The sequence below is a fragment of the Falco naumanni genome, chromosome 12 (genome assembly GCF_017639655.2).
Source record: "Falco naumanni isolate bFalNau1 chromosome 12, bFalNau1.pat, whole genome shotgun sequence".
NCBI classification, from domain to species: Eukaryota; Metazoa; Chordata; class Aves; order Falconiformes; family Falconidae; genus Falco; species Falco naumanni.
In genome coordinates this window covers 15,452,284-15,478,747 of record NC_054065.1, presented here as the reverse complement: position 1 = coordinate 15,478,747, position 26,464 = coordinate 15,452,284, and the positions used below count along the sequence as shown (strand labels likewise).

At 41.8% G+C, this 26,464-nt stretch overlaps 1 protein-coding gene across 7 annotated transcripts in view; it reads left to right on the top strand.

Moving 5' to 3' along the window:
• Window positions 1-26,464, top strand: part of LRFN2 (leucine rich repeat and fibronectin type III domain containing 2) — a 160,996-nt gene that overhangs the window by 119,305 nt on the left and 15,227 nt on the right. For 4 of the 7 annotated variants that reach the window (XM_040612158.1, XM_040612157.1, XM_040612155.1 and 1 more), the window contains one exon: window positions 311-1,703. In XM_040612158.1, the coding sequence (XP_040468092.1) occupies window positions 331-1,703 (1,373 nt within the window). In that variant the 5' untranslated portion in view covers window positions 311-330. Of the gene's footprint in view, window positions 1-310; window positions 1,704-5,665; window positions 5,714-9,697; window positions 9,778-26,464 lie in introns of those variants that run through there. The other 3 variants (XM_040612160.1, XM_040612161.1, XM_040612159.1) reach the window with 3 other exon arrangements.

Genomic DNA, 26,464 nt, shown 5'->3' with positions numbered 1-26,464 from the left:
ATTTTAAAAGAGAAAATAGGTAGTCACAAGACTATTACCAGGCACAAGCATGAACGATTCGTATCCTATTCAGATTTCGGATGAAAACCACTTTTTTTTTTTTTTTTTTTTTTTTAGAAAGAAATGCATTATGTGCAGAAACATGTTGCTCTAACACATAACCTTCCCATCCCAGAGTGCTGATCACTTTAGGTGTCACTCCTGAGTGGAGGCGCTGCGAAGTCTCTCTGGAGGTAGATGTTAGGTAAAACATAAAAGGAAAAGTGTTATAACTGCTGATGTTCCTTGTAACTCTTTTTGTTTCTTGCAGGTACTGTTGCGTGATTTACCATGGAAAAATTGCTCTGCAGCATCTTGGTGTTTGGAACGGCTGTCATGGTCAACGCTTGTCCCAAATACTGTGTCTGTCAGAACCTGTCTGAGTCACTGGGGACTTTGTGTCCCTCCAAGGGTCTCCTGTTTGTACCACTAGACATAGATCGAAGGACAGTTGAACTCCGACTTGGGGGCAACTTCATTATTAACATCAGCCGACAGGATTTTGCCAATATGTCTGGACTTGTTGATCTTACTTTGTCCAGAAACACCATCAGTTACATCCAGCCCTACTCTTTCACTGACTTGGAGAGCCTTCGGTCTTTACATCTGGACAGCAACAGGCTGCCTGACATTGGAGAGGATATCTTGAGAGGCTTAATTAACCTTCAGCATTTGATTTTAAACAACAACCAGCTAAGCAGCATCTCTGATGAAGCCTTTGAGGACTTTTTGCTGACATTGGAAGACTTAGACCTTTCCTACAATAACCTCCGAAGCATTCCCTGGGAATCTATAAGGAAAATGATAAACTTGCACCAGCTGAGTTTAGATCATAACCTGATAGATTATATTACAGAAGGGACGTTTGCAGATCTTCAGAAATTGGCTAGGCTAGATCTAACATCCAACAGACTTCAGAAGCTTCCCCCCGACCCTATATTTGCCAGATCTCAAGTAATTCCATTAGCTGTTACCCCGTTTTCTCCTCCTTTGTCTCTCAGCTTTGGGGGCAACCCGCTGCATTGCAACTGTGAACTACTGTGGTTAAGGCGACTTGACAGAGATGACGATATGGAAACTTGTGCTTCTCCTCCAGGTCTAAAGGGAAGGTACTTCTGGTATGTAAGAGAGGAAGAATTTGTTTGCGAGCCTCCTCTTATTACACAACATACTCACAAGTTGCTGGTTTTAGAAGGGCAAACTGCCACACTGAAATGCAAAGCCATCGGGGACCCCACCCCCATTATTCACTGGGTGGCCCCTGATGACCGTCTCATCGGAAACTCTTCGAGGACAGCTGTCTATGACAATGGCACCTTAGATATCCTCATCACCACCTCCAAGGATTACGGGACTTTCACATGCATAGCAGCCAATGCTGCCGGAGAGTCCACTGCAACAATTGAGCTCTCAATTGTTCAGCTCCCCCACCTCAGCAATGGCACAGGCCGAGCAGCCCCACCAAAATCCAGGCTCTCGGACATCACCAGCTCCAGCAAGTCTAATCGTGGGGAAACAAAAGGACCACCAGAAAGGGCTGTCCTGGTGTCAGACGTGACCACTACCTCAGCTTTGGTCAAGTGGACAGTGAGCAAGTCAGCCCCTCGGGTAAAAATGTATCAGCTGCAGTATAATTGCTCGGATGATGAAGTCCTGATCTACAGGTAAATGCAATTGCTGTTTGGTCCTCTGATGATGGCAGAGATATGGAAAGCAGGATATGAGGTCTTTTACTCTTAGGTCACTAATTTGACTTTGAACGGAGGTAGGACTGGCACCAAGTAGCATTAGCAGTGTCTGATAAATCTGCATTGTGTCTGTCAGTTTATCTGTTGATCGGTTCATTGTTTTCTGTCTAAGTCATACATTACAAATCCCTGTAGTATCCATTCTCTTAACAACAGCTGTTTTCAGTAAATTTTCCAATTTAGAAAAACTAGTACTGCAGTTGGTAGCCTCCTTACTAGGCTTAACAAAGAAAGAAAAACTTGACAGGCTAGAAGTCAGAAGTTTCCCTTTCCACCTCCTGTAGGTGGGATTGAAACATACCACTGAGAAAGGAAGCAACGTGGGAGGAAGCTTGTGCTGTCTACCCATAACACAGGCTCTAATTATTCTGCGATTCAAGATCCGGGGTTGTTAGCAAGAGATTTTTCACCTGTATGAAAGCTCATTTCTTATTTCACTAACATCTGTTTTACACAACTGTAATGGCTGACAACTTTGGAGCATTTATGTTTTATACCATATTAAATGCAAGAAGAGGTAGAGATAATTTTAAAAGCAAGCACTGAATGTTCATTATGCTTCTCCAGTTCTACAACTCCTCCAACTTTTAATGATTTAAAGCAAGAGTCGCTCTTGCAGTGAAGAAGCAATAAATTTTAGGGATTAAAAATGGGTACAGGAAAATGGTGTTACTGCTTCTTCCTTCTGTCTTGGAAGAATGATTGGCATGGTGTGCTCAGGCTAGTGATGAAAGCACCCTTTCTGGCCTTTTTATTGCAAAGGCAGCAATATCAGATGCATTGAGCTGACACCTCTTTGGCTGTATGTGAGCTACCAGCAGAAGTCAGAATCTTGTGGCCAAGTAAAACCAAACACATCAAGTCCTGTAGCTTTACAAGCACCCTGAAGTCAGTGAAGAAAAACTAGATCTGATAGAGAAATAATGGGATTTAGGTTTTGACTCTACTTGGAATACAAACTCTTGCCAAAATATACTCAAAGCCATTGATTTCCTCAGTAGGGTTGGGGTATTTATCTGCTGGCCTGCAGACTGCTCTGTCCTTCTCCTACTGCCTGCAGCGAGAGCCGAGGCACTGCACAAATAGTTGTACTCAGTCTCCAGATCCCAGAACAGACCATGCTATTTTCTCCTTCACCATAATGTAGCTTTCTTTACCCTGAGAAAGTAAAAAAGCAAGGTAGTAAATGTTCAGGTGATGCTTTTCACTCACCCTTCTCCTACAATGAAATGTTAGATTTTTTTCAGAACTGAACCGACATGGACAAAATTTTGTGACAGCAATAATTTTATCTCAATCAGTTGTAGAACAGAAATATTAAAGTGACTTATTTAGCTCCTCCAAACTTACTCACTCTTTGCCAAAAGTAGAAATATTGAGTAGCAAATCCAAAGAACATATTTTTAAAAGCTTATTTATTCAAATACTGAAATAATCTGAGGAAATTTGGTTCTGTTCTCTTCCATTCCTCAATTATAAAAATATGTTGCAACAGTCAAATCATTTAGCAGGTGGAAATTGTTTGCCGTGCTCTGGCTAATGTATGGTGGAACTGGTGTGTTACCTTTGGGACTTGCAACTATGTGGAGTTAGGTAGAATGAAAGGATAAGATAAAACTAAGTAATGATGGAGTGTTAGGAATAGAATGAAACATGACTCAGTTTTTACTGAGTCACAGCTTTTGGCAAAAACTCAGAAGTATTTAAGACCTTGAGCCCACTGGAAGTCTGAAAAAATACTCTGAAGGATGCATGTAGTCATATGACACTGTACAGTGAATTTGGCCCCGTGAACCAGAATATCCCTGCACCAGAAAGAGAAGCTTGAAGCAGTTGTCAGGTGTTGGATGTGGTTGGATGTGTCCATTTGATGATGAGGAGGATGGCCAGGATAAATAAAACAAACAATGCAGAAGTGAAGACATGCAACCTAGTAGCTGGAGGGGTGAGAATTGGGTACCATGGGCAGAAATGAGAGAAAGATGCTGTCTTGCCAGCCTGGTCTGAAGCAACAAGTGTCTGTCAAGGTATCAGGCAACTCTAAATTCTTATCCTGTCTTCACTGCCTCCTTTCACTGAGGTTTTGGCCCTCTGTTACTTTTGTTGGTTGTGGAACAGTTTTCCAGAAGCACAGTGAGGACAGGGCTATTTCCATAAATCTCCCATCGGGTCTTTTTGAGGATTCATTGATGATGCATAGCTTTTTTTATTCACAGCTCTCAAAAGCACTTCACCAAAGAAAACAAATTTTATTTCTCTACATTTTGCACTGGGGAAAAATGAAGCATAGAAAGATGAAGTGTATTGTCCAGCATCTGAGAGTTAATCAGTGACAATCATAATATCAAAACTGGCTCTTACGACTTTCAGTCAGGGAACCACTCGGTCCTTAGAGTTAATTAACTAAAGCTGTTTTGCTTTAATTGGTCAGATGCATATCACTGCAATAAGCGTGTAGAAAAACCTAAGGGAAAAGGATTTCTACAACGCTCTGCTCTATAAAATGCTATGTATGTGCTAAATGGGATGTGATACTGCTTGGCTGCTAAAATGATGGGCACTTAATATATGTTGAGATACACTTGTATGCCATGACTGAGGCACTCTGGCTGTGCTCAGTTTGAAGGAGTCCTGCTTCACCAGCAAGAAACATGCACAAAAGACAAACGTTTGCTGCATTCCCTGCTAAGAATTTTTCATGAACGTTGTATTCATAGTGAAAGAGTGAAAACACAAGTTCTTCCCTCCTCATTGATATTAACATCTCTCCTGATCATTACCCAGGACACCAGTCCCATTCCTGCTTCCATCTCAGCTGTGGTCTTCCACTTGCAGGAGCCACAGGGGGTGCAAAGGGCACCATATCAGGGTGCAATGGCCCCATGAAAACTCAGAGGTGTGAGACATAGTGGCAAGCGTTGTCTGTTGGGCCTCCTGATTTCTTGGAGCTGAAATGATGTCAGAATTTGAGGTTTGTCTCTGCCTACATCAGGGCCATCACAATGGGGATTAGCAGGAGGAGCACTGTTTGTCTGCTTCCCCCAACTGAACGTCCCTTGTATTTGATGTCTCAGAGCCATTGCTGGAGCTAGCAGCAGGTTTTTATCTCTTTCAGTAGATTCAGGATGTATGTTTCTGATACTAAACAAATAAGCGTGATCCCGTATCAGCGCTCTGTTCTACATGGCTTCCCAGAGTAAGAAGGAGGAACTGGAGGGAAAGGGGTCACAGCTTGTGCAAACGTCTCAGAGAGGCAGCTTGGTCAATGTCAACTTGCAAAGACAACAGCTGCCACTAACATTGGCACCAGAACAGTAACCTGAGGCTGCTCAGAGGTGACATGCTATGCTGCCTTTTCCACATCATTGGTAGAAGGGAACTTTCCCTCTTTAATGGATCACACACTTAACTTTTAGTGGTATCTCAGAACTTCCTTCCTGTGCGTTGGCCTGTGCTCATACTGAAAAAGATCCTACAACAGGGCCCTGTGCTGGAGCGGTGTGTCACATATGGGTGAACACCGTTGTTTTACTGATCTATGTGTGCTCCCAATGAGCTCTTTCTCTCTCTCTGACCTGTCCTTGCACTGGTTTTACTAATCCTGCTGTCAAGATAATGGTATTGTTTCACCTGGAACAGGACCAGGATTTCTCTCTTTCTAAGCAGAGTGAGAGGAAACCTTATTTTGCTTTTTGGTGTTTTTTGTTTGGGTGGATTTTTTACTTGCTTTTCTTGTTTGTTTTTTTTTTCTTGTTTAGTATTTTTTCCTCTTTTCTGATTTATATTGCTTACTCATTCTAACTGTTCCTTCCTTTTCACTCTCCTTAATTGCCCAATTCATCTTTGTGCTGTTCGAACCCATGCTACCTTGGATGAAGAAAATGGAAATTGTTGGAAATGTTGTGAAGCCACATCATGGCCAGCAGGTACCACAGACAGAAGATAACAAATTCCTATGTATCTATGTCTTCTGGTCATATACACAGGTTTTTAAGAGCAGGCCCTTTTAAAGTGAAATTTACAATTTCTCAGAGAACTGCAAATAATTTTTTTTTAAACTGCTCTCATATAATAAGGTCCTTTGACTGACACACATATCTATGGTTCATGTTGCTCTGATCAGCAAACTAGATATATGTGGGCACTGATGGGATGCACCCGTGAGTGTTGAGGAATCAGTGCAAGGCTATTAACTCTGAACAATCATAGGACTTGGAAAAGATACCTGAGGACTGGAGGAAAGCAAATATTACTTGTATCTTAAACCAGGCAAGAAGGAAGACCCTGAGAACTACAGGCTGTTCAGCCTCACCACAATCCATGCAAAAACAACAGAGCAACTGATCCTGGGAAGCATTTCTAGGAACATGTTGGACAAGAAGGTGATTGGGAGTCATCGGCATGGGTTCACAAAGTCATGCTTGAGAAACCTGATAACCTTTTATGATTATATAACTAGGTTGGTAGACAAGGTGAGAGCATTAGATGACTACCTTATCTTCATTGAGACGTTTGACGCTGTCTCATAAGGTCCTTGTAGAGAAGCTGATGAAATATGGGCTGGATGAGCAGTGAGGTGGATTTAAAACTTGCCAAATGGTTCAGCCAGGAGGGTTGTGATCAGTGGCCTGAAGTCTAGTTGGAAATAGCTAGAAATATGAGAGTCAATACTGATTCACAACCTATTTAACATCTGATCCTATTTAGTATCTTCATCAATGACCCATAGGATGGCATAAAGTGTACCCCCAGCAATTTTGCTGATGACACAAAACTGTGAGGAGTGGCTGATCGACCAGTGTCATGCTGTCATCCAGAGGGACCTCAGCATGGTGGAGAAATGGGCTGAGAGGAACCCCATGATGTTCAACAAAAGGAAATCCTAAGTCCTGCCCCAGCAAGATGTGCTGGGGCTAGCTGGTTAGAAAGTAGCTTTGCAGAAAAGGACCTGGGGGTGAGATCAAATGTAAGCCAGCAAGGTGCCCTCGTCACAGAGAAGATTAAAGGTATCCTGGGCTGCGCTTAGGAGGAATGTTGCCAGAAGGTCGAGGAAGGTGATCCTTCCCCTCTACTCAGCACTGGTGAGGCCACACCTGAAGTATTGTGTGCAGTTCTGGCTCCTTAGTACAAGAGAGACACAGGCATAATGGAGAAAGCCCAGCAAAGAGCCACTAAGATGGTTAAGGAACTGGAGCATCTCACGTAAGAGAAAAGGCTGAGATCTGTGACTGTTCAGTCTGGAGAAGGGAAAACTCAGGTCAGAACTTATCAATATGTACAAGTATCCGAAGGGAGGTTGCAAGAAGACAGCATCAGGCTTTTTTTCAGTGGTGCCCAGTGCCAGGACAAGAAGCACCATTTGGAAATGCACAGGAGGTTCCATCTGAGCATTAGGCAATACTTTTTTACTGTGATGGTGACTAAGCACTGCCACAGATGGCCCAGAGAGGTGGTGGAGTCTCCATTCTTAGAGATACTCAAAAGCCTTCTGGACAGGATCCTGGGCAACTGGGTCTAGGTGGCCCTGCTTGAGCAGGGGACTTGGGCAAGATGACCTCTGGAGGTTTCTTATAACTTCAACTATTCTGTGATTCTGTAATCCCGAATGCCATTTGGTGGTGGGCAATTCCTTTGACACTGTGAGCTAACCACTGAAAAAAAGATATTTGCAACTGTCCCTCTAGTAAAGTACAATACAATTTGCAAAGGCCAGAGCCAATTTGAGTATGCTTAGACACATATGTGGGTTTTAATGCAGCAACTTTTCCGTTCTTTCATTCTTTTCTGTGATATCCGCCCTTAAACACACATCAATGGCAGTAAGCGTGTGTTATACCCATCACTTTTAGACAAAACCAGAAGCTTGTTACAAAATGCAGAACTGAAAGTCACGTATTTGAAGCAAAAACATGCAGGAAGAGTAACCGATGTCCGGCAAAGAAAGGGATGGAAGAAGACGAGAGGTCTGCACAGCAATGCCTGTCAGACTCAGGGTTAAAGGAGCAAACACTAGGAAACCTATCATAGAAATTCTACCTGCTCCTGGGAATGTTAAGAGTACATTTTTCTCAGTCTAGACAAAGTGCTTTAGATGTTTAAAAGCATCAGACTTAAGATCAGTGGAACTTAGGCACTGGCTTACTTAATTAATTTTGAGTAAGGAATTGAACTGAAACATAAAAGTGTGGAAAATAGTGTCTTTGGGCCTCAGTCTCCCATCTGTAACCTAGGGTGGTAACACTGCCTTGCCTCATAGGGATAAATACATTAGAAAATACTGTGGAACCAGGAGCCCACATAGATGAACTGGGAGACTGTTGCTGTGAAATCACTGTGTGGTCTCCAGCAACAGGGATGGTCATGAAGGATTAAGATGGAGCATTACATAACTGCAATGCATGCATTCACATAAAGCATCTGGGGACAGAGGCTGTGTCTTTTTTATGTATAGGGCATCCTGCATGATGTGGGACCAGATCTCAGTTTTGGCCATCAGACACTAGTATAATAAATAAATTCACAAATATTTCAAAAGATGAATAAAACTGCAAGTATTCTGTAGAACTTCCCAGGTCATGCTGAGCCTGCTGGCTGTGTTTTGACTTAAAGCAATGATGCAGCCACTTAAAAATGTGCATCTGAATTGCAACACTGCCATTAGATTTATGAGAGATTTAGGTCTGTTTTATGTTGTGGTATTTCGTACTAAGAGTGATAAAAACAACTGTACAAATTAAGAATTACTGTAGCACTATAGTCTCCCTGGCCTATAAATTCAGCAATGGGGAAAAAAAAAAAGGATTTTATATTTTTCTGAAAGCTTATTTTTTCCATACATATTTTATGCAGCAGGCAGTCTGAGCATTAAAATATGAATAAATGGCTCCACATCTCCAGTCTATTTAAACAATGGTGCCATGGATTTGATTACTTAAACAATATAATAATGATTTACATTTACACAGCTCCTTTTACCGCAAGTGCTTTACAGACTGGCTGAACAGAGATGACTCCACCAACCACTGCTATCCTGTCACTTCTCAGTTAAATATTAGCTGCAGTTTAGCAGTCAGGTGGTAGTGCAACTCTATTTTATGAGCAAAAAATAACTTCAGCATTTGCACTTATGGGTACTTTAACGTAGGTAGGAAGTAATTAACTGAGTTTGAATTTCCCACAGCATAGTGGGATAAATATACCCATGCACTCCTCTAGTCCATTGCATGCCAATAAGAAAATGCTTTATGACTAAGATGCTGCAAACTTCAGAAATATCTAAGTTGTGTAAGGATGTTCTCTCAAACAGCAGTGCCACGTTGAACACCAGGTCATGTATCTGAGAGGGTGCCACTGTCTAGACCGCTAATGCTCCTTGCAACGAGAGCCTGTTGTGTGGAGGTCTACCAGCTAGAGTGAAAACAGATGAAGCTCTTCCCTGTTGCAGTTAGGGCAAATAGTCTCAACAGCCTAATGCTGTTGTAAAGCATGATCACATTATTTGCTCTCTGAGGAAAGTTAGAAATTCACAGCTCTAGTAATTTTAGAAAAGACAGAGGATTAGTTTATTCTGAAAGGCCCAAACATCTGTCCTTATTCATGATGTGGACAGTGGGTTCATACAAATGAAGACTTGCAGGTAAATGCCTGACACACATCTGCCCCTTTTTCAGTTCCACCTGTCTCCAGCCTCGCTAGGTACTGACCTTCGCCCATGTCTCACGGTTGGCATAAAATTCCCTCCTCAGCCTCAATGCATGAGCTGAGCTGTTTGAGTTGCATTGTATCCAGGATACAAACCTTGATTTGGTCAAAACATTTATATATTTAAACACTGAATAAAACAACCATTGGGAAGAAGGACATCACGTGAAGACATTAATCATCATGTATTAATAATTTGCATTTGACAGGTTGAGACAGGAACTGTATAAAAATAAAAAGACGAAGCCACAGTCCCAAAGGGAAGCAAAATTATGGAAGCAGAGCAGGGGTAAGTTTGACATGGACATTTGGTACTTCAGGTCATTTAAGAGTGGTTTGCAGCAGCTGTGCGCATTGACTGTTCTAGAGGACCCTCAGCAAGTGCAGGCTTGCTGAAAAGCATCAGACATAATGAAGAAGGTGCTTCACAGAAGCATGTATTCTGGAGCTGTGGGGTTTTATTTGCATCTACTGAAATTAATTTCATCTAGCCTTTTCTTTTCATTTTTTTTCTCTCCTGCTGGGACAAGTACAGGAACAAAGTTGGGTTTTTTTTAGAAATGTTTTTTGTTTGTTTGCTTGCTTGTGTTTGTTTTTTTCTTCCCTCTCCTTGCAATAAGAGAAATCTTTGAAGAATAAGAAAGAAAATGAGGTGAAAATGAGAGAAATTACATGTATTGCCAGAAAATTAAGTGAAAAATAGAAATATACCATAATACAATATATAATATGAATCTATATTTAATACAATATTATATATTCTAAATATAATAAAAATATGAAAATAAGAAAGAATGAAAGAAAAGTAGATGTACATCTTAGTACTGTCACTAAAGTAACCCTAGATTGTTGTGAGAAACTGTCATGCACCTGATGATTGTATAGAAACTGATGACAAATCCGTTGGTCAGAGGCAATCCAGTTCACATTCAGCAGAGGCAGACCATTCAAATGCTAACCAGACCAATATTTTCTTGCTCGATAACTCCACAGAAAGGCAAAATACTAAATGACCACTTATCCCTACAGGAGATATGTCCCTTTACCTATGTGAGACATACGTGAGGGCATGTACAAGGGCGCTTGCCTTACTGCTGCCCACACTGCAGTGCCCCAGAAAAGCAGAGAAGGGCAAGCAAGGCAGGGCAGGACAGCACCTTTCCCCAGCTTGAAGTAATTCCCATTTCCCTTCAAAGTTTAAAAACAGTCAAATAACATTTACTGAGGTATGTGGTGATGTTGTATGCTACAGCTATACCCTTGAGCTCAGCCTCAGGAGCCAAATACAAAAGCAAAGATCCTGATTCCCATCTCAGCCCTTCTTGTGCTATTGGAAGCAACCCCACCACAGCCAGGGGTGTTGCACAGGGTGGAAAGGAAATCAGAACTGGTTTTCAGCATAAGACAGCAGTACTCCTGTTTTTATCTCTGCTGCTAATTATTTATTTAGCTCATCAAAGGCTCGGCATTTTTACTTGAGGGGAATTCAGGATGAGCCAATGCTTGCCCATAACATCTGCCACATCCTCTCTCTTAGCTGCTCTGAACCCAAATGCCAGTTGTCCCCACCAGTCATTGCTATAATGAGCTACACATCTGATGCCAAAACTAACTATTGAAATAAGATTTTGATTGAACTTCAGGTGAGTCAACAATTTGATCTCTAAATGAAAAGTTTTAACATATTTAGATTCATACCATTCCTGAATATTAAGAAGCCAGCACACAGCTGCACAGTTATCACTGTCTTTCCTGTTTCAAATCTAGGGCAGATTTATAGCAGTTCATGTGCTGCTCTGTGCAAAAAAAATCCCTGTTTCCACTTGCTGATTGCTTAACAGTGACAACCTCCCGTGTCATTCATAGTCATGGAAAGTAATACAAGCACTGATAGTTACAGATGTTACCTGATCCAATGCTTAGCAGAAGCCTTGGCTTAAAACGTTCAGAAAGTAGCACCATTGACTGATGGGCTTTGGTTCAGCCTGACAATCTTGCATTTTAGGGATTGCCATGATTTCCTAAAGAGGCAGATGGAGGAAGAAGGAGGTTAAATAGTTTGCTCAATGTAATTCGGTAAGCAAGTGGAAGAAATAACATGCCTACCGAATCACTGTTGGGAGTAGTGCTGATTTAGCTTCCAATGTGATAAAGCCTTCCTCACATTCCAAATCTGATAATTTCCCCTCATAATGTCATGATTTGGGGATAAAATATATCATTCTTGACGTTGTTGTTAAATACAGGTTATAAATCTTTTTGACCTGGTAAAGGCATCTTCAGCAGTACCAAACTCAGACCAGAGCTTTCCTGTAAGCATGTACCTGTACTGCAGAGGTGTGTTGTCTCCTTAAAGGAACAGTGAAAACAATGAGGCTTGTTTGTATATGTAATGCACATTTAAGTATCCAAGGTGCTCCACTTGATGTCCGAGTTTTCACTTCTTCAGCTGGCACCTGCAACAGGTCCCCAATACTCCTTGTCTCTCCAGTCATGATCTGTAGAGTTCTGTGTGCTGACAGAGAACCATTCTAATCCCTTTCACATTTTAGGCTATACCTGCTGACATCTGGTTCCTTTTAGGAGGCATCAAAAAATTATCAGTGACCACAGAGCATGACAGCTACACCTAGCCTTTCTAAATCTGTATCTGAGGACTTCCTCCCTCCCCTCACTTCACTCTTTATTTTAAGTGGGACACCAGCAATCCAGGTAGTCTCCAGACTACTAAGAAATCTCCTTCAAGGGTGGTGACCCTGTAGTAAAAGCAGTGGCTTAAAACTATGTGCTTGAAAGAGAGGATGATTTATTTTTATCCACAGGTATTTTGCAAGAGAGCTATAAATAAAAAAAAAAAAGGAAAGCTTAAAAGCATATTGTATTCCTAAAACATACTGAGTTCCTAAAATCTGCCTTGCCGGTTTGAGATCATCCTGCTTAACTTAGCTCCCACTTGCTCACGCGCAGGCTCCAGGCTGTGAGTAGGTGAAACAGGGTGCCTTGACAGCTCCTGCCTCCCCAGCCTTTTGACACCCTACCCCATACTTCTCCCCTCTGAAGTCACAGGAAGATTTTTCACTCATTTCAAAGCTGTCTTTGGTTTAGAACTTTGGTCGGAGGGACTTGGAGGAGAATACCCGCTCCTACTGCAGCAGGTTCCCGATACTCCTCGTCCCTCCAGTGCTGACCAGCTGAGTTCTGGCTGCGGGTATTGTTTTGGGGGTTGTGCAAGAAATTATATTCAATTTTTCATTTTTTTTTTTCTGTAGGACTATTTTATCTATCAAATACATAAGGCAGGACAAAGAGGATGGCAGGCCAGAATAATTCAAAAGTTACAAACACAGCCAAAACTTAGTGCCTTATTTCACTGCCATAGCTATAGACTCACGTATCTAATTTCTTGTCCTGAATGTCCTATTATACCCCCTCTCTTTCATACCAGGCTTTCTGCTTGTATGCTTAGGATGTTTTTAGAAAAACTGTACTTTTTTGTACAATGATTGCACTGGTTAACCCTAACATAGGATAGTAGTGATACAGCTTGTTTCCTCAGAGAAATGATTTAACACTCATAATTTGAAAAACATAGAACTGAAAAAGACACGGTACTAGAAAAATAGAAAAGAAGAATACATTGGACTAAATAAACCATATGATAAAGTCTTCATTAACTTGAAGTTAACTTCATTAACTAAGCCTGGTTATATTTGGATTTGCCTATAATAGGCAGATTTTCTCAGCAAAATATATGTACTCAGAATGAGCAAAAATCATTCTTTTCAAGTGATCCAGTACAAGGTGAATGCAACATTTTTTTCTTATTTAAACCCTTTTTGAGGCTTTAATTGAGACGTTGATCGTGAGTAGTCTGTGTTAATGCTCTGGTCAGGGAAGGATGAAAGAGGAGGATTTCAGACAAGCTGAGGAACTTAAAACTTGAGGCAGAAATCAGGTTCATGCTCTATGTAATTTTTTGAGTGTTGTACTTGTAGGTTTTCAATGAAAGCTTGTACTACAAGGAAGTAATTTATCCTTTCTTTGTTCTTAAAAGGGCACAGAGGAAATGTAGCTCAGATTTTCAATGGAAAAGAAAGAAAATGTGAGGTAATAGATGTCTTTGAGAACGTGATATGGGTTACTTCATAGTCATATTATACTTTTCCCCCAAACATATCTAATATGAAGGCAGTACAGACATGTACCCTGTAATCCATAATAATCTGTAATAGGGCCAAGCACAAATGAAATCCAGTCCTAGCTGGAGATACCAAGCTAGTACTGCAATCTAAAGAAACCTTGAAACTATGCCACTAAGAAATTTCTATGTTTAAAATGAAATGTTCTGATTTTCATAGCAAAGGCAGCCCAGCCAGCAGGCTGATCTGCTCTGTTGCCACAGCACTGATGTCTCAGTCACAGCAGGATTTATTAGGTCCCAGAGCATTAGACAAGAATCCCACAAAGTGTTGCTGCCCGGAAAGGAAACAGGAATTGGACTCAGCCTTTGGTGCAGGGCACTGTAGTGTGCAAGCAAAATCACCAGTGTGCCACAGCAACAGAGAGGGATGCGCTGGTGCTGGACGAGAGAGAGAGACACTTAGCCTGGCATCCTCGGATGGGAAAGAGCTCATCCACTAGAGGCTAGAGCCATGATTTAGGGTGGCTCAAAAATCCCTGTAGACAGCAAGGTAAACTATACCATAACCCCCTTCTGTTCAGCTGCTCCAGGTTTACAGATTAGTTTATTTGCAGAGATGAACAGTTTGAGACAGCCAGCACTAGGTGTGAATTTGTGCTGAATTTGCCCATCTGTGCTCCCTCCCCTTCCCCTCGCATCACTTTGAATTTGCCTGTGTTTAAATTATGCAATATATTTATTACCTCATAATTTACTTCATTTTGACAAGAAAACAAATAAAAGAGCTGTTTGCTCAACCCAGAACTTTTTAAAAATTATCTACTTGTTTATTTAATCGGATTGAACTGTGGAATTGGTTCTGATTTAGATATTCCAAAACGTGCTCTGAATTTTTCTCAGAGTGGGGACTGCACAGGCAGTAGCTGCCCAATAGACATATGGGCAGCTGACAGCATCAAGGCACCCCACCAGCAGCTCTGTCGTCTGGCAGATTGCCTCAGAGAGTCAGGCTTGATGAATCAGTCCTTCTGCCAGCGCTGGGAGGGTGGGGGACGCCTGCGCCTCTTCTTCAGAATGAGAAAGACACACAGTAGTGACGGCTGAGCATCCCCACATGTTATACTGCCAAGCTGGGATGGCAGCATTCAAGTGAACCTGAATCTTGCTAATGCGAGTACGTAGAGGCAGTATTTCAGCTTGGTTACTCTGGGGCAAAGATGGGTCTCTAGCCTGGTACCCACTTTTCTCTCTGCTGCCTGCAGAGGTTCATGGACTGGCAGTGCTCTGGGGAAGAATGTGACAGCGCTGCTGAGGTGTGGCAGTGGGAGAGGGGAGGATAAATGAAGACAATTGGCTTGAAACTGTCCTGTCTCCCTGTGCCTCTTCTTTTTCATCCCTGAAAGGGAGCCAGCCAGGTCTTCATGTAAACTGAGCAGACAATAAAGCCTAGAGCACCCCTGCTTCTCCCTTCCACCTCTTGATCCTTGCAGCCTCCTCTGGTTGCTCTTTCAGTCTATGACATGACAGTCCCTTGCTTCCTGGGCAGGCAGGAGGAGGAACAGCCGCCTTCAGGTGATGCCTGGAAGGAGTCACCTTCAGAACCTGGCTTCTCCCATCCAGGCCTTGTAGCACCCAGGTTGGCTGCTGTCACAGGCTGTTGGCTGAGCAGAGGGCAATGACAGCCCCATCTTCTCTGCATAATGTCAAGCAAACCTCCTGCACCCTCAGTGGCACTAGTGATGCTGCAATCCCTCTGCTAGAAAAACAATGCAGAATTACTTCTGATAGATGCTTGGCTCTTTTATGATTTGCTTAGGGAGATGAGCCACATTGAGGACACAAGGCTATATGTATGGTTGATAGTTTAAATTCTGTTCTCTTTGTCTGGGAACACTAACACCTTTTATGAGGTGAAGGACTGTTTTCAAGGGGAAAGGTGAAATAAACATTGGGAGCAGGATTCACACCTGTGTAGAGTGTTAACAAAAGCTTGAGGGGCTGCAGCAGTCACATTCCAGGGCTCAGTACTGCACCTTCGTACAACACCAAGCTGGAGTGTGATGAAGAGGTGGCAAGACCTTGTGCTATACAAACTCTGCATAATGGAAGCATACAAGGTTTTAGCAGTTTGGGTTTTTCCCCACTAAAACACAATATTGTTGTTTGTTTCACCTTTTCTCTTTGTTTTCCCCATCTAGTCTCTCGTGGTAGATAATTATATTGGCTGTGGCTTAATTAGATAATCATGCCAGAACTGGAGTATTTTTCAGAGTAAATCCTTTTATTTAGTTGTTCTTAAGCACCTTCCGTCTGAGTTTTCTTCTAGAATTTCCTTTGTATTTCATTGTGTGGTAGCACAGGCATTCATAACTGGTTTCACTGGGATTTATGCATATGAGCGTTATCCAAATGGAGTGAGAAGAATAGCATTTTGGAGGTCAGAGGTGGCATATCCCTGGGAGCAACACACTGACATGAAACTTCCTGCAAAATTTAGTTGATATCTTGGTTTTAGAGTAGAAAATAATAATAATAACAATTATATATCTTTACTTCAGAAAAAAAAAATTAACCTTCATATTAACACCTTTAAAGTACACATTTTATCTAGCAAGTATAAGGCTTTTTGATTTTGGCCTTTACATTTCCAAACAAACAAAAAAACCCCCTCTTTTTCCTTAGCAGGCTTAGTTTATCAGTATATAAATCTTGCTCCTGTTGCTGGCTGTACTGCAGGCAAAGGTTTAGGTGCTCACTGAGTTGCTGACCTAGAAGTTACAGGTGAATGGAATCAAAGCTGTCTGGTCTTTCTTGTAAAACCCGAAGACAACGAAGAATAGCAGAGAGCTGCTCCTTGGCCTGATTAGCACACATAGTGGTAGGGTTTATATTGCTGCAATGTGAAATTGTAATTTTTCAGGTGGTTCCTAACTCCAGCAAAGTCCTACAACTTCCTCTCCAAATCCATACATCCTTGTAGTGGTGATGGCTGATCACACTTCTCCATTCCTTGCTATTTCACAGCTGTACACCTAGAGTCACCAGATGTTGTTCAACTATCAAAGGCAGTGTTGAACAAAGCCTTAGGAAGGCTTTTTGCTGCCTCACTGTTTTCATTGTGCGTATGTGGGATTGCGCTGCAGATGATTTTCCTCTTTCTTCTTTCTTGGCACCCCTTGGCTGTGGCTAGTCACAGTGACAGGGCCAGGCTTTTGATAAAGCCTTTGGGAACCTACATGCAGTATGAACTTAGTGAGGACTGCACTTTAGCTGAAGGTGGCCAAGCTGTAACCTTACAGCTGCAAGGGACTGAGAAGTTTCTAGCTTTGGTAGTCATGGGGACCCACCTACTGACAGTTTGCTGGTCTTCCCCAGTTAATATTGGATTAACGTGCTCACTGAGCTTTATGTCCATCAGTTAGTGAAACTGTGTATGTCTGCACTAGGTTAAAACCTGTTTTCTACCGCTTTTTACATGATTTCAGTCCAGAAGCTTTTCGTGTTTTCAGGGTAGCAAAGTGAGTCTAGGAAAAAACACAGAAGCAGAGTTGTTCTTCCAGTTTAGAGAAAGTCCCCGAGGACATGATCTGCAAGTAATTTCCTGGCTTCTGCCATTTTCATCTCTTTATATTAACCCTGATTAAGCTTGTTGATGACAAGGTGGCATATACTCAAAAGAGCTGCAGGCTGCTTTTCAAATCAGGTCACATTTACTAGTTCCCAAACAAGAGATGTTATCTTGTGGAAAATTTGAAGCTAGTGCCTCAGTTTACCCAGAGCAAACCTTAATCTGCCATATAATGGGAGAGAACCACAAAGTAACCGGTTGCTCCTTACACTGAACAAGGTGAAGATTTAAAAAGTAATTAAAAACAAAAAAAAAGATCCACCCTAGTTGGTCTCACAGTCATTGCAGCAACGTGCAACATCTGTCTAGCACACCCTCCAACCACCTGCCTCTGAAATGGCTATGAAGAAGCAAAGCATATATCAACTCGGTTTTATTTTGTAGCCCTGTTTAAAATGGAACAACCCTGGAATATCTGTCCCATGGGAATTTCCAATATTGCAACATCTGTTTCTGTCAAGAATCAGGCTGAAAATTCTCCTTAACCATTGCTTTGTTTGCTTATGGAAAGAAAACTTTAATAAGAGTATCTCATTTGGAAATGTGGAAATATTGCTATCAATCTCTTTGTGGATGTTACAGCTTTGGGAGTGAGAGACCCATCCCCATCATACATCATGTGCCCTGGGGAGTTATTCTACTCCTGGAAGCAGAGCTCCCTAAATTAATCACATTCACTTTGCTCTCTCTCTCCTCACCACAGTAGTCTTCCTTCCCTCCGTGTTGTCCCTGCTTTCTGCCCCTGAAGTGGCAAAGGGGTGGTCTGGGTGTACAAGGAGAAGGGGCAGCTGTCTCTGGGGGAGTGGGAAAGGAGTAGAGGACGTGGTAGAGGAGCAAAGCAAGGGCTGGAAGCAGAGTACCCTCGCAGGTGCCAAGGAGAGGAAGAGCATTGTAGCTTCCCACAGCTATAGCTTTCATTTTAATTTTCCTGACAAGAGACAAGAAAAAACCGGATCTAGCAGAACCCCCTGCTTTGACACTAAAAATGTGTTTCATTTGAGGTATCTGACCACCTTTGCCATCAGAATACCAAGGTTTTGCTAGATGCATCTAGTGTTCCTGCCTGTAAGAGCTTTGAACATGTGGTCCAAGACACATCCAACTAAAGCAAAGTACTTGTGCACTTTACACGAGCTCCCTCAGGGAGGGGATGATTTGGTGTGAGTAATTAATCCCCCTGCTAGATAGAAACCGAACAGCTCTGCCTTACGCAGCCGCAGCTGCAGGAGCCGAAAAACCAAAAACCTCCTTCATGTCCAGGGAGTTATCACGTTTTTCAGTTGTTCTTGGACACTAGCAATAGATATCACACTTGTCTGTTCCAGCTGCACCCTCCCCTCTAAGGTCTGCACTTACTTAGGTGAAACAATAAGCCCCTCTTACATTTTCCGATGTTTTGCTCAATTTTGAGTGCGTAATGTTTTGTCTTTTTCCTTGTAGTAACAGCACAACTTACCAGGTGACACACACTGTTGTTTATCTGCAGTGATCCCTTACATGTTTTTTTAATGACAGTTCAAAAAGGCAAGAGAGCTGCACAATGTTTAGCTAAAGACAGAGGAATGAAGAAGGAAGATATAATATGGAAAGAGTGACATGAAGTCATAAAAAAGTACATGAAGGCAGAGGGATCAATTTGAGTGAAAAAAATCCTTTATCTTTCCTCTCCTTTTCCATTCCCAAATATGAATTACATGTAATTTTGCTTAATGCAATCCAAATTTCTTTTCATTTTGTTCCCCTATGGATTTTTCTGCAAATCAAGGGCTGCTAAGTCAGAACAGAGCACTTTTCAGGACTCGAACCTCTTTTTCCTCTTGTGATTTAACCAGCCACCAGACTGAGATTTCTTATTTTCTATTCAGATTTGTCAAGCTGGACATTTTGTGAGACTTTTTGCTAAGTAGTGTAATTACGAGAGCTACGACTTTTGATTTTTCTGTGCAGAGAATTTTTTTTGTTTAAAGCTTTCTGCTAGATTTGGGAGTGTGTTTTATGATGTGACTGGCTGTTTATCCTTGTGCTCTCTCTTCTCTCCCTACTATTTTGAGATACTTTTTATGCTAACCGCTATTTTACTGAGCACAGGTGGGTGTATATATACTTAGGCCACAGTTTTGTCAGTCAGCATAGGATGTTCCTGATACAGGTATCTATCATATACATAATGGCAACTACACTTGAGATAATCACAGGTGAAAGAAACCTGCCATGAGGACTCAGAGATAAGAAATACAATATTGCTTCCAAGGATGGATTGACACCCACTGTTCTCTAAAAATTCGGTATTTTCTCTATGCCAGCGCAGGGGTAACATGAGGTGCTTTCTTTTGCTCTAGAACGGGCCAGGAATGGAAGCAGAACAGCCTTTTCTGTGGGTTCCAGTCCTATTTTGCATCCTCAGAAGCCATGGAAATTTCACTGCTGTTCAGTCAGATTTGGATAGGCACCAAAACTTTGCAGAGGCTGACTATTCAAAGAAATACTGAAGCTTTTCTTAATTAGGCCATTGCTTATTCTAAATATCTATAGGTAGAACAACTCATAAAATTGTAGATCTTTTTCCCCTAAAATGAAAGTGAAATTATATAACATGTAAGAGAAGTATGTAGGAAAAAAATTTCTATTCCATTAAAATTTAAAAGGTTTTCACTGAAAAACAAGCAGTAAAACAGAGCTTCCTAAGTTCTGCTTTTGAAAATGGATAGCTGAAAAGGCTATTTTATTCTTTTCTTGAACCTGTGAACACTTGTTAAAAAGAAAAGATGCAAATAAAACTATTTCATTTTCTTTTTCTTTTTCTTTTTTTTTTTTTAATTTTAATTTTTCTTTTAAATAAACCATAGCTTCTGAGAACTATGGGACACTTTTCTGTTATGAGTCCAGCAAAGCTCTTGAACTTTAAAGCAGAACTTTACGGTGTGTAGCTGCAAATTCTTACAGTTAGCATTTTGGCAATCTCACATGCCTTCTGTTTTGTTTATGAAAAAGTTGATTGTAGTTGACAACCTACACAAACAGCCTGCCTGCCTCCCTGGGAGAGGTTTCCGTACCACCTAGCTCCAGCATCTAGTTTAGACAGTGACTGCAGAGGCAGATCAGGGAGGGTTGCCCTTCCTCCTCTCACAGCTCCAGTGCACAGTCAGAGCAGGGTGACAGCCGCTCTCCCTTTCCCTGGGGCTCACGCCTCAGACAGACCCATGAGCTGGACTCACAACAGCCCCAGGCAGCAGGGTGCTCCCCCAAGTTGCCAGGATGGGGGCAAGACCGTCTCTCTGTAGTAGCAGATTTTGAGCTTTGGCCAGCCAGGAAGACAGAGCTTTTAGTGGCTGAGCCTACGAGACAAGGCACTAGCCTAAACTAGTCCAGCCGTCTTTGACACATGAGTTTGTTCTACAGAGCTATCAGAAATAAAAACTTCTGGTGGCTAAAATCAGCAGATATATCTCCAAATGATGTGACTGATCCACTACTCCCACAGGCAGTCCTTTTGAAGGCTGGTTCGTGATGTTATTATGCGGCTGCTTCTGGGATAAGATGTGTGCTTCAACAACTGCAAGTGAAATGACTGCCACAGATGCAGATACTGTGGACAATAAGCGATGTCTGCCTCTCTTGACATTTCCTTCCTGCAAAGTGAACACCAGTGAACAGAGTATAGAAAGTTACAATAACCAGCCTTAAATTACTTCTCCTATTTCTCCTATCAGTGATCTGGTTTTCCCCCTCTCATGTTACATGCACGTATTAATCTGAAAACTATAGCCTGACCGGTAAAGAAACTCCTAGAGAGCTGGCAAATTTTTTTGTTGGTTTGAAAGGATTTATGAATTTATCTGTTCCAGGGATGTTCCATCATTCTCAAATGCCAAAGTTTTGAGTGAGTTATGGCCCTGAGGAGAGTGAAATGCAACTATTAATCATTGGCAGCAATGGGATATCCTCCATGGGCATCATATGCCATTGTCAGTAGATCACAGAACTGCTGTTGACCTTGAATGGAGCAAAGTAAAGGATAAAGGTCACCTTTATTTCATCTAAACAACAAAAGTTTTGAAAATGGCTTGTCATGAAAGCATTAAAGATCTGCTGCACAAAACCCTTCAGCTGAATGATACTGGCTTCCCTCACAGACTTTCTGATGATCAAAGTGATAGTAGAGGCACCTTAGAACTGAGTAGTACTGTAGAAACTGTAGCTAACATGCTAAGCTGAAAAGGCACTGTTTTTACATTCTTCTGTGTTTGTGTGGTCCTGTGACCTTCAGAAAAAGCTGCTAAATGTTTGGGTTTTTTTTTTTTTTTCTTATGTCTCTTTTAATAGTAATAATAACACAGAGAAGTACCTCACAGTTACAGGCACGTTTCAAGTGGAAGCAGCTGGAAACAAACCAAATAACCTATCCCTGAACACTCTAGAGCTGGCTTTAAATACCTGGGACTACCTTCTTTTTCCTTTTACACTTGAAATGTTATAGTCTTCCTTTTTCCATGGTGTCTTTGCATCCCCTTCAATTTCAACCAGTTGTCCTAAGCCTTTTCCCATAAATAAACTCTGGATACTTGTCTTCCTGTTTATCATGGCCTTGGGCAGATCGTGTGTGGCCACCTGAGCTTTCTCAAGCCTACCCCTCAACAATTTTATGAGGAGCTATTGACTATGTAGCCAGGCATCTTGGCCAATAAGAGAACATCCATCACCATGACAGTATTTTTTATATTCCAAATCTCTGCAACCCCAAGTTTACATTCCCACCTTCTCCCCCAAGTATAGAAGCTCATATCATTCTTTAACTCTCTCAAAAAAAAAAAAAAACACCCAACAAAAAAACCCCACCAAATCCAAACCACAACTTTAATAATTCACAACAGCTTTAAATAGGCTTACTTTGTCTCCATCCTGCCTCAAAGTCTGCTGTTTGCTTATTTGTTTGTCTTTATATGCAGATGTGTAAACCACTCATTATATTTCTGAGGCTGAAGTGAAGACCTATACATGCAAACTGGAAACGGGCTGTATCATTTTAAACCTTGTGTTATGAACCAGTGGGAGGAGGTGAAGTCACCAACTCCTCATCCCCTGAGAAATCCTTAAGACCATATGTTCTGTAAACAGCTGTGCTGGTGCTCAGTGGAAGAATCCCTGGATAAACTCAGCCTATGCAGGACTCTGCTGTCCAGAAGGTCAGACTAGATGATCACGACTACCCGTACCATTCTTAACATTTGGGAACCAGCCCCCTACAAAGGCAAGAATGTACAAGCAGTCAAACTGTCAGTCAGGGCCTTCTGATAAAGTCAGCAGGTTCAATAAAACTGAACATTTCTATGTACAATACTGCTACAATTGAATGCGTTAAGATTTCAATTGCATTAAGTTTTGTGAGTGTGAATACTCATTACTTTAACTGGCAGTCATGTCACAGCAGCCGTATGCTGTGGATCTCCTTAGGCTGTATCAAAAATAGGTATTATGTGTCCTCATCTTCTTTGAGAACTAAGAAAAATCTGTTTAACTGACATGGTGGAAGGCTGTCAAGCTTTCAGTCAGTGCTTGTCTCCAGGTACCAGCCCTCCCCTTACAGTCCTGAAAGTGAGGTGGATGGAAACAACAGGTACTGATCATTTCAGAAACTCCTCCTCTGGAACTCTGGTAGGAATGATCCTACTAAACCTTAAGCAATGTCCACAGGTGCAGAAAGCACATGGCAGGATCAGAGTCTCTCTCTACCATTGCTTCTTCCCTTGGTAAGCTATTAAGCTATGATCTGTTAAGTGTCTCCTATCTTTTTCCTCTGGAACTTTTTCAATGGATTTTATCTCAGCAAGATCCAGCTTGCAAGAAACACATGTACTTGTGAATAAACTGAAAAAAACATATCATGATACTTTGTACTGGGCTGCAACTGAGAGGGAAAAATATGAAAATGTTTACTTCCTTCTTGCTTGACTGTAGGGATGCTCTTTGCTAGCCAATCCATTGGACTATTGTATCCATGGATATTTTGAGCACTGCAGACACATCTCTGCTTTTCAGCCTCCCTTCTGTGTGCTGTTATTGTGGAAGAGCTTTGGCCTAGATCTGTCTTTTTGGGTGTATTGTGGTCTGGGATGGTTAGTGGTTACCAGAGTCATTCATCAGTGTCTTCTCCTTTGCTGCCTCTGCTGGTGTTATTGATACGCCTGTGTCGAGGTCTCAAGTACCGAAATGCCAGCAGGGCTGCGGCTGAGACATTGCAGTATCAGGTTTCTCTTAAGAAATAATCACAGACTCAGTGCAGTGGTGCAGGGCTGGCCAGGGTTAGTGAGCACAAGCGGAGTGTAAAACACGTGCTGATACTCACTGAGGGAAATGTTAAGGCATAGTGTGCTTGTGGCTGGGTGAGCAATCTTGGTACCAAAAGGCTCCCTACAACCACTGTGCTCATCCTCATGAATCTACTCTAATTTAAACCAAGATGAAAACGGCTGATGTATTTGGATTTTTGCAATCATCTTTCATGGCCGTACTGCCCTGTATACTATTCACCTTTATCTGAGTCATCCTGCGTCCGTGCTAAAATTTTCTTCCTCCCATCCTTAAAAGTACGTATTACTGACACCAGCCATCATCAAACTTACAATTTCTGCTTAGGTAAGGGGTTTGCATTTCAGTCAGGTTTCCTAGCTAGGTACACTTTTGTCATGCCTTAGTAAACTTTTGTGCAGGCAGCTGCAGTAGCCATTTGCTCTAGCAAGCCTTAAATCTTTTTTAGCCAATGCACAGAAACATGAAAGGCATGTACAGAGGCAACTCCACCTGTATAGGACTGTCTTATAACCAAGAATAGAGCCAGGTGTTTCTTCAACTCAAGGTAGCTGTCTCTTGAGTTTTATAAAGCATTTCCATTAGAGACTATTCTAGTTAGATACTTTTGCATATTGGTTAAAGCATTCTGAAGTCCTCAAAGTATTTGCCTAAAATAGTAGTGAGTTCCTGTGAGATAATGACCCTTTGCTTTCATCACATGGGTCTCTCTGAAGATGTCTATAGGTTCTTGAGGGGGATACACCTTGTAGTCTGAAAAGATTGCTTTGGGATAAAATATTATGCTAACAACTTTCTCAAACTGAGAGCAGCACAGAAATTGGTAATTTTGAAAATCTGTGTTTTCATGTGATTACAGGTTGCTCTCTTCAGAGACAAAAAAACTGTCCATAATGTCACGCAAAAATGACGAACACAGAAAGGAGGATAACTTAAGGAGGATAACTTCTGTGCGTTTGCTTTTGCATCTTATACAACCAGTCCCCGTCAGCAGAGCAAACCCAAGTTTGCTGAGCAATATGCAAAAGGCCAGTTGTAATGGGAGTGGGCTTTCCTCTCTCGAGGAATCAGGAACATGTTGGAAAGCAGTGGACAGAAAAACCCTGAACATGAGCAGTTTGAGAAAGAAAAAGCGATGCCATCTCCTAAATCCTCTGTTGGGGACTGTGTGATAAGTGATCCATACAGATACACTCCTACAAGATAACCCTTTTTTTAGGCTGTACCATATGTTCAGGAGAAGCAATCACATTTGTCTTCATGCTGGAGGGAGGGTGGAGTGATTCATTCCATACCAAGGTGAAAAAAAAAAAAATAAAAAAAAGAAATCCACATAGTAGTGGATTCAGAAATATGTCTAGGAAAGTTCTGGGACACTTCAGAGAATAAAGAGGCCAGTATCTGCATACAAACCCCGAGTGCACCTGAGGAAAAAAAGACCTAGGTGAAACCTGTGGCAGACCACCACGTATTTACACTGTGGAGTGAGAAATAGAACAGGTGGTTACAAAAACAGATCGGTCCATTCACCTTTTCTATAGCACTGAAAAAAGTTGCCAGCATGGTCATTAAAATCCAGCTAATTTTCTGAAACATAGTTACGAAGTTTAGTCATGGCAGGATAAACTTTTTTCTACCACTTAGGTGTTTAAACCAATTAAACATTCTTCAACATTTCATTGAAATTTAATCACTGTGAGTCAGTTATACCTTCATTAGATGCCCAGTCACATGAATTTAGGTCCGGATTAATCTTTAACTTGTGGCTTATAGTCAGGCTAATATGGAAGAGAGAAAAACATGTGTTATGGGGAATCATTTGGCTCTGTCTGTAGTTTCTGTTGGCTAAGTTAATTTTAATCTGCCTACGAGGAACATTAGATAGTAACTTCTCCGAGTTATGTAAAAGGCAGCAGCTCGCAGAAGTTTTCTGCAGTGCCACAACTATCTCCACTTCATCCCTAAATGCAGCACTTCCCAACTACCAAATAACAATCTGTGGCACTGTCACAGGGGAGCTAGTATTCCCCCAGTCAAGTCTAGGAAAAAGATTTGCACTGAACGTGGTGGGATAGTACAAATGCACACCTGCAAAGACAATGTGCACGTGGCCAGGAAAGGACAACACCCTAAATGTCTCTTCTGAAAGCAATCCTGAATCTTAAAGTGGATAAAAAGCCCTTAAGGGGCTTGGACACAGGATTTTTCTTACCTTTACAGTCTGTTGGGAAAAGCATAAGGAGAGAAACAAGGGTGTGTTCTGCTTGCAGTGTCTCCAGGAACTGTGGAAACAAAAGCATCTCCCAAGCAGACTTCAGGGACAAAAGACAGCTCTTGTTAGACCATTCCCAGTTTGCTTCTTTTGCTACATCTTTTGGTGGAGATGTGGGGATTCCTGTTACGGACACCTGGGTACGGGCCACACCCTCCCCTCCTGTTTTGTCAGTTACTGTTCAGCAGGTTTGCAACTTCATTTCTTCTGCTGGTGACTCTCCCTCCTTCTGTCATTTTGGTGAGGCAGAGAAGTAAGTAAGGAAATTCAACTTAAAAGAAATATATAAATCCCTTCTCTCCAAAGCTGACTGACTTCCCCAGCAATAGGAAAGGTCACCTCATTACTCAAGATGTTTGTCTAGCCCTCATTCTCTCCTCAAGCAGAAGGATGGACACTGTACCTTGCTGAAGTCCTGCCACAGACTGATGGTTGTGCCTACCCAAATTCCACGTCATGTGGACAGCACTGTCTTTGCATGACCTAGAAAGGGGACTCAATCGTGATTTAAAGAAGGGAACTTGGAGCCCAGCAGCTGTGTATCAAGTGGTACAGAGGCAAGTTTAGGACTCCTTCCAGCCCAGCCCACTGCAGAGAAGCTGAAATCAGCAGTTCTGCTAGTGGAACAC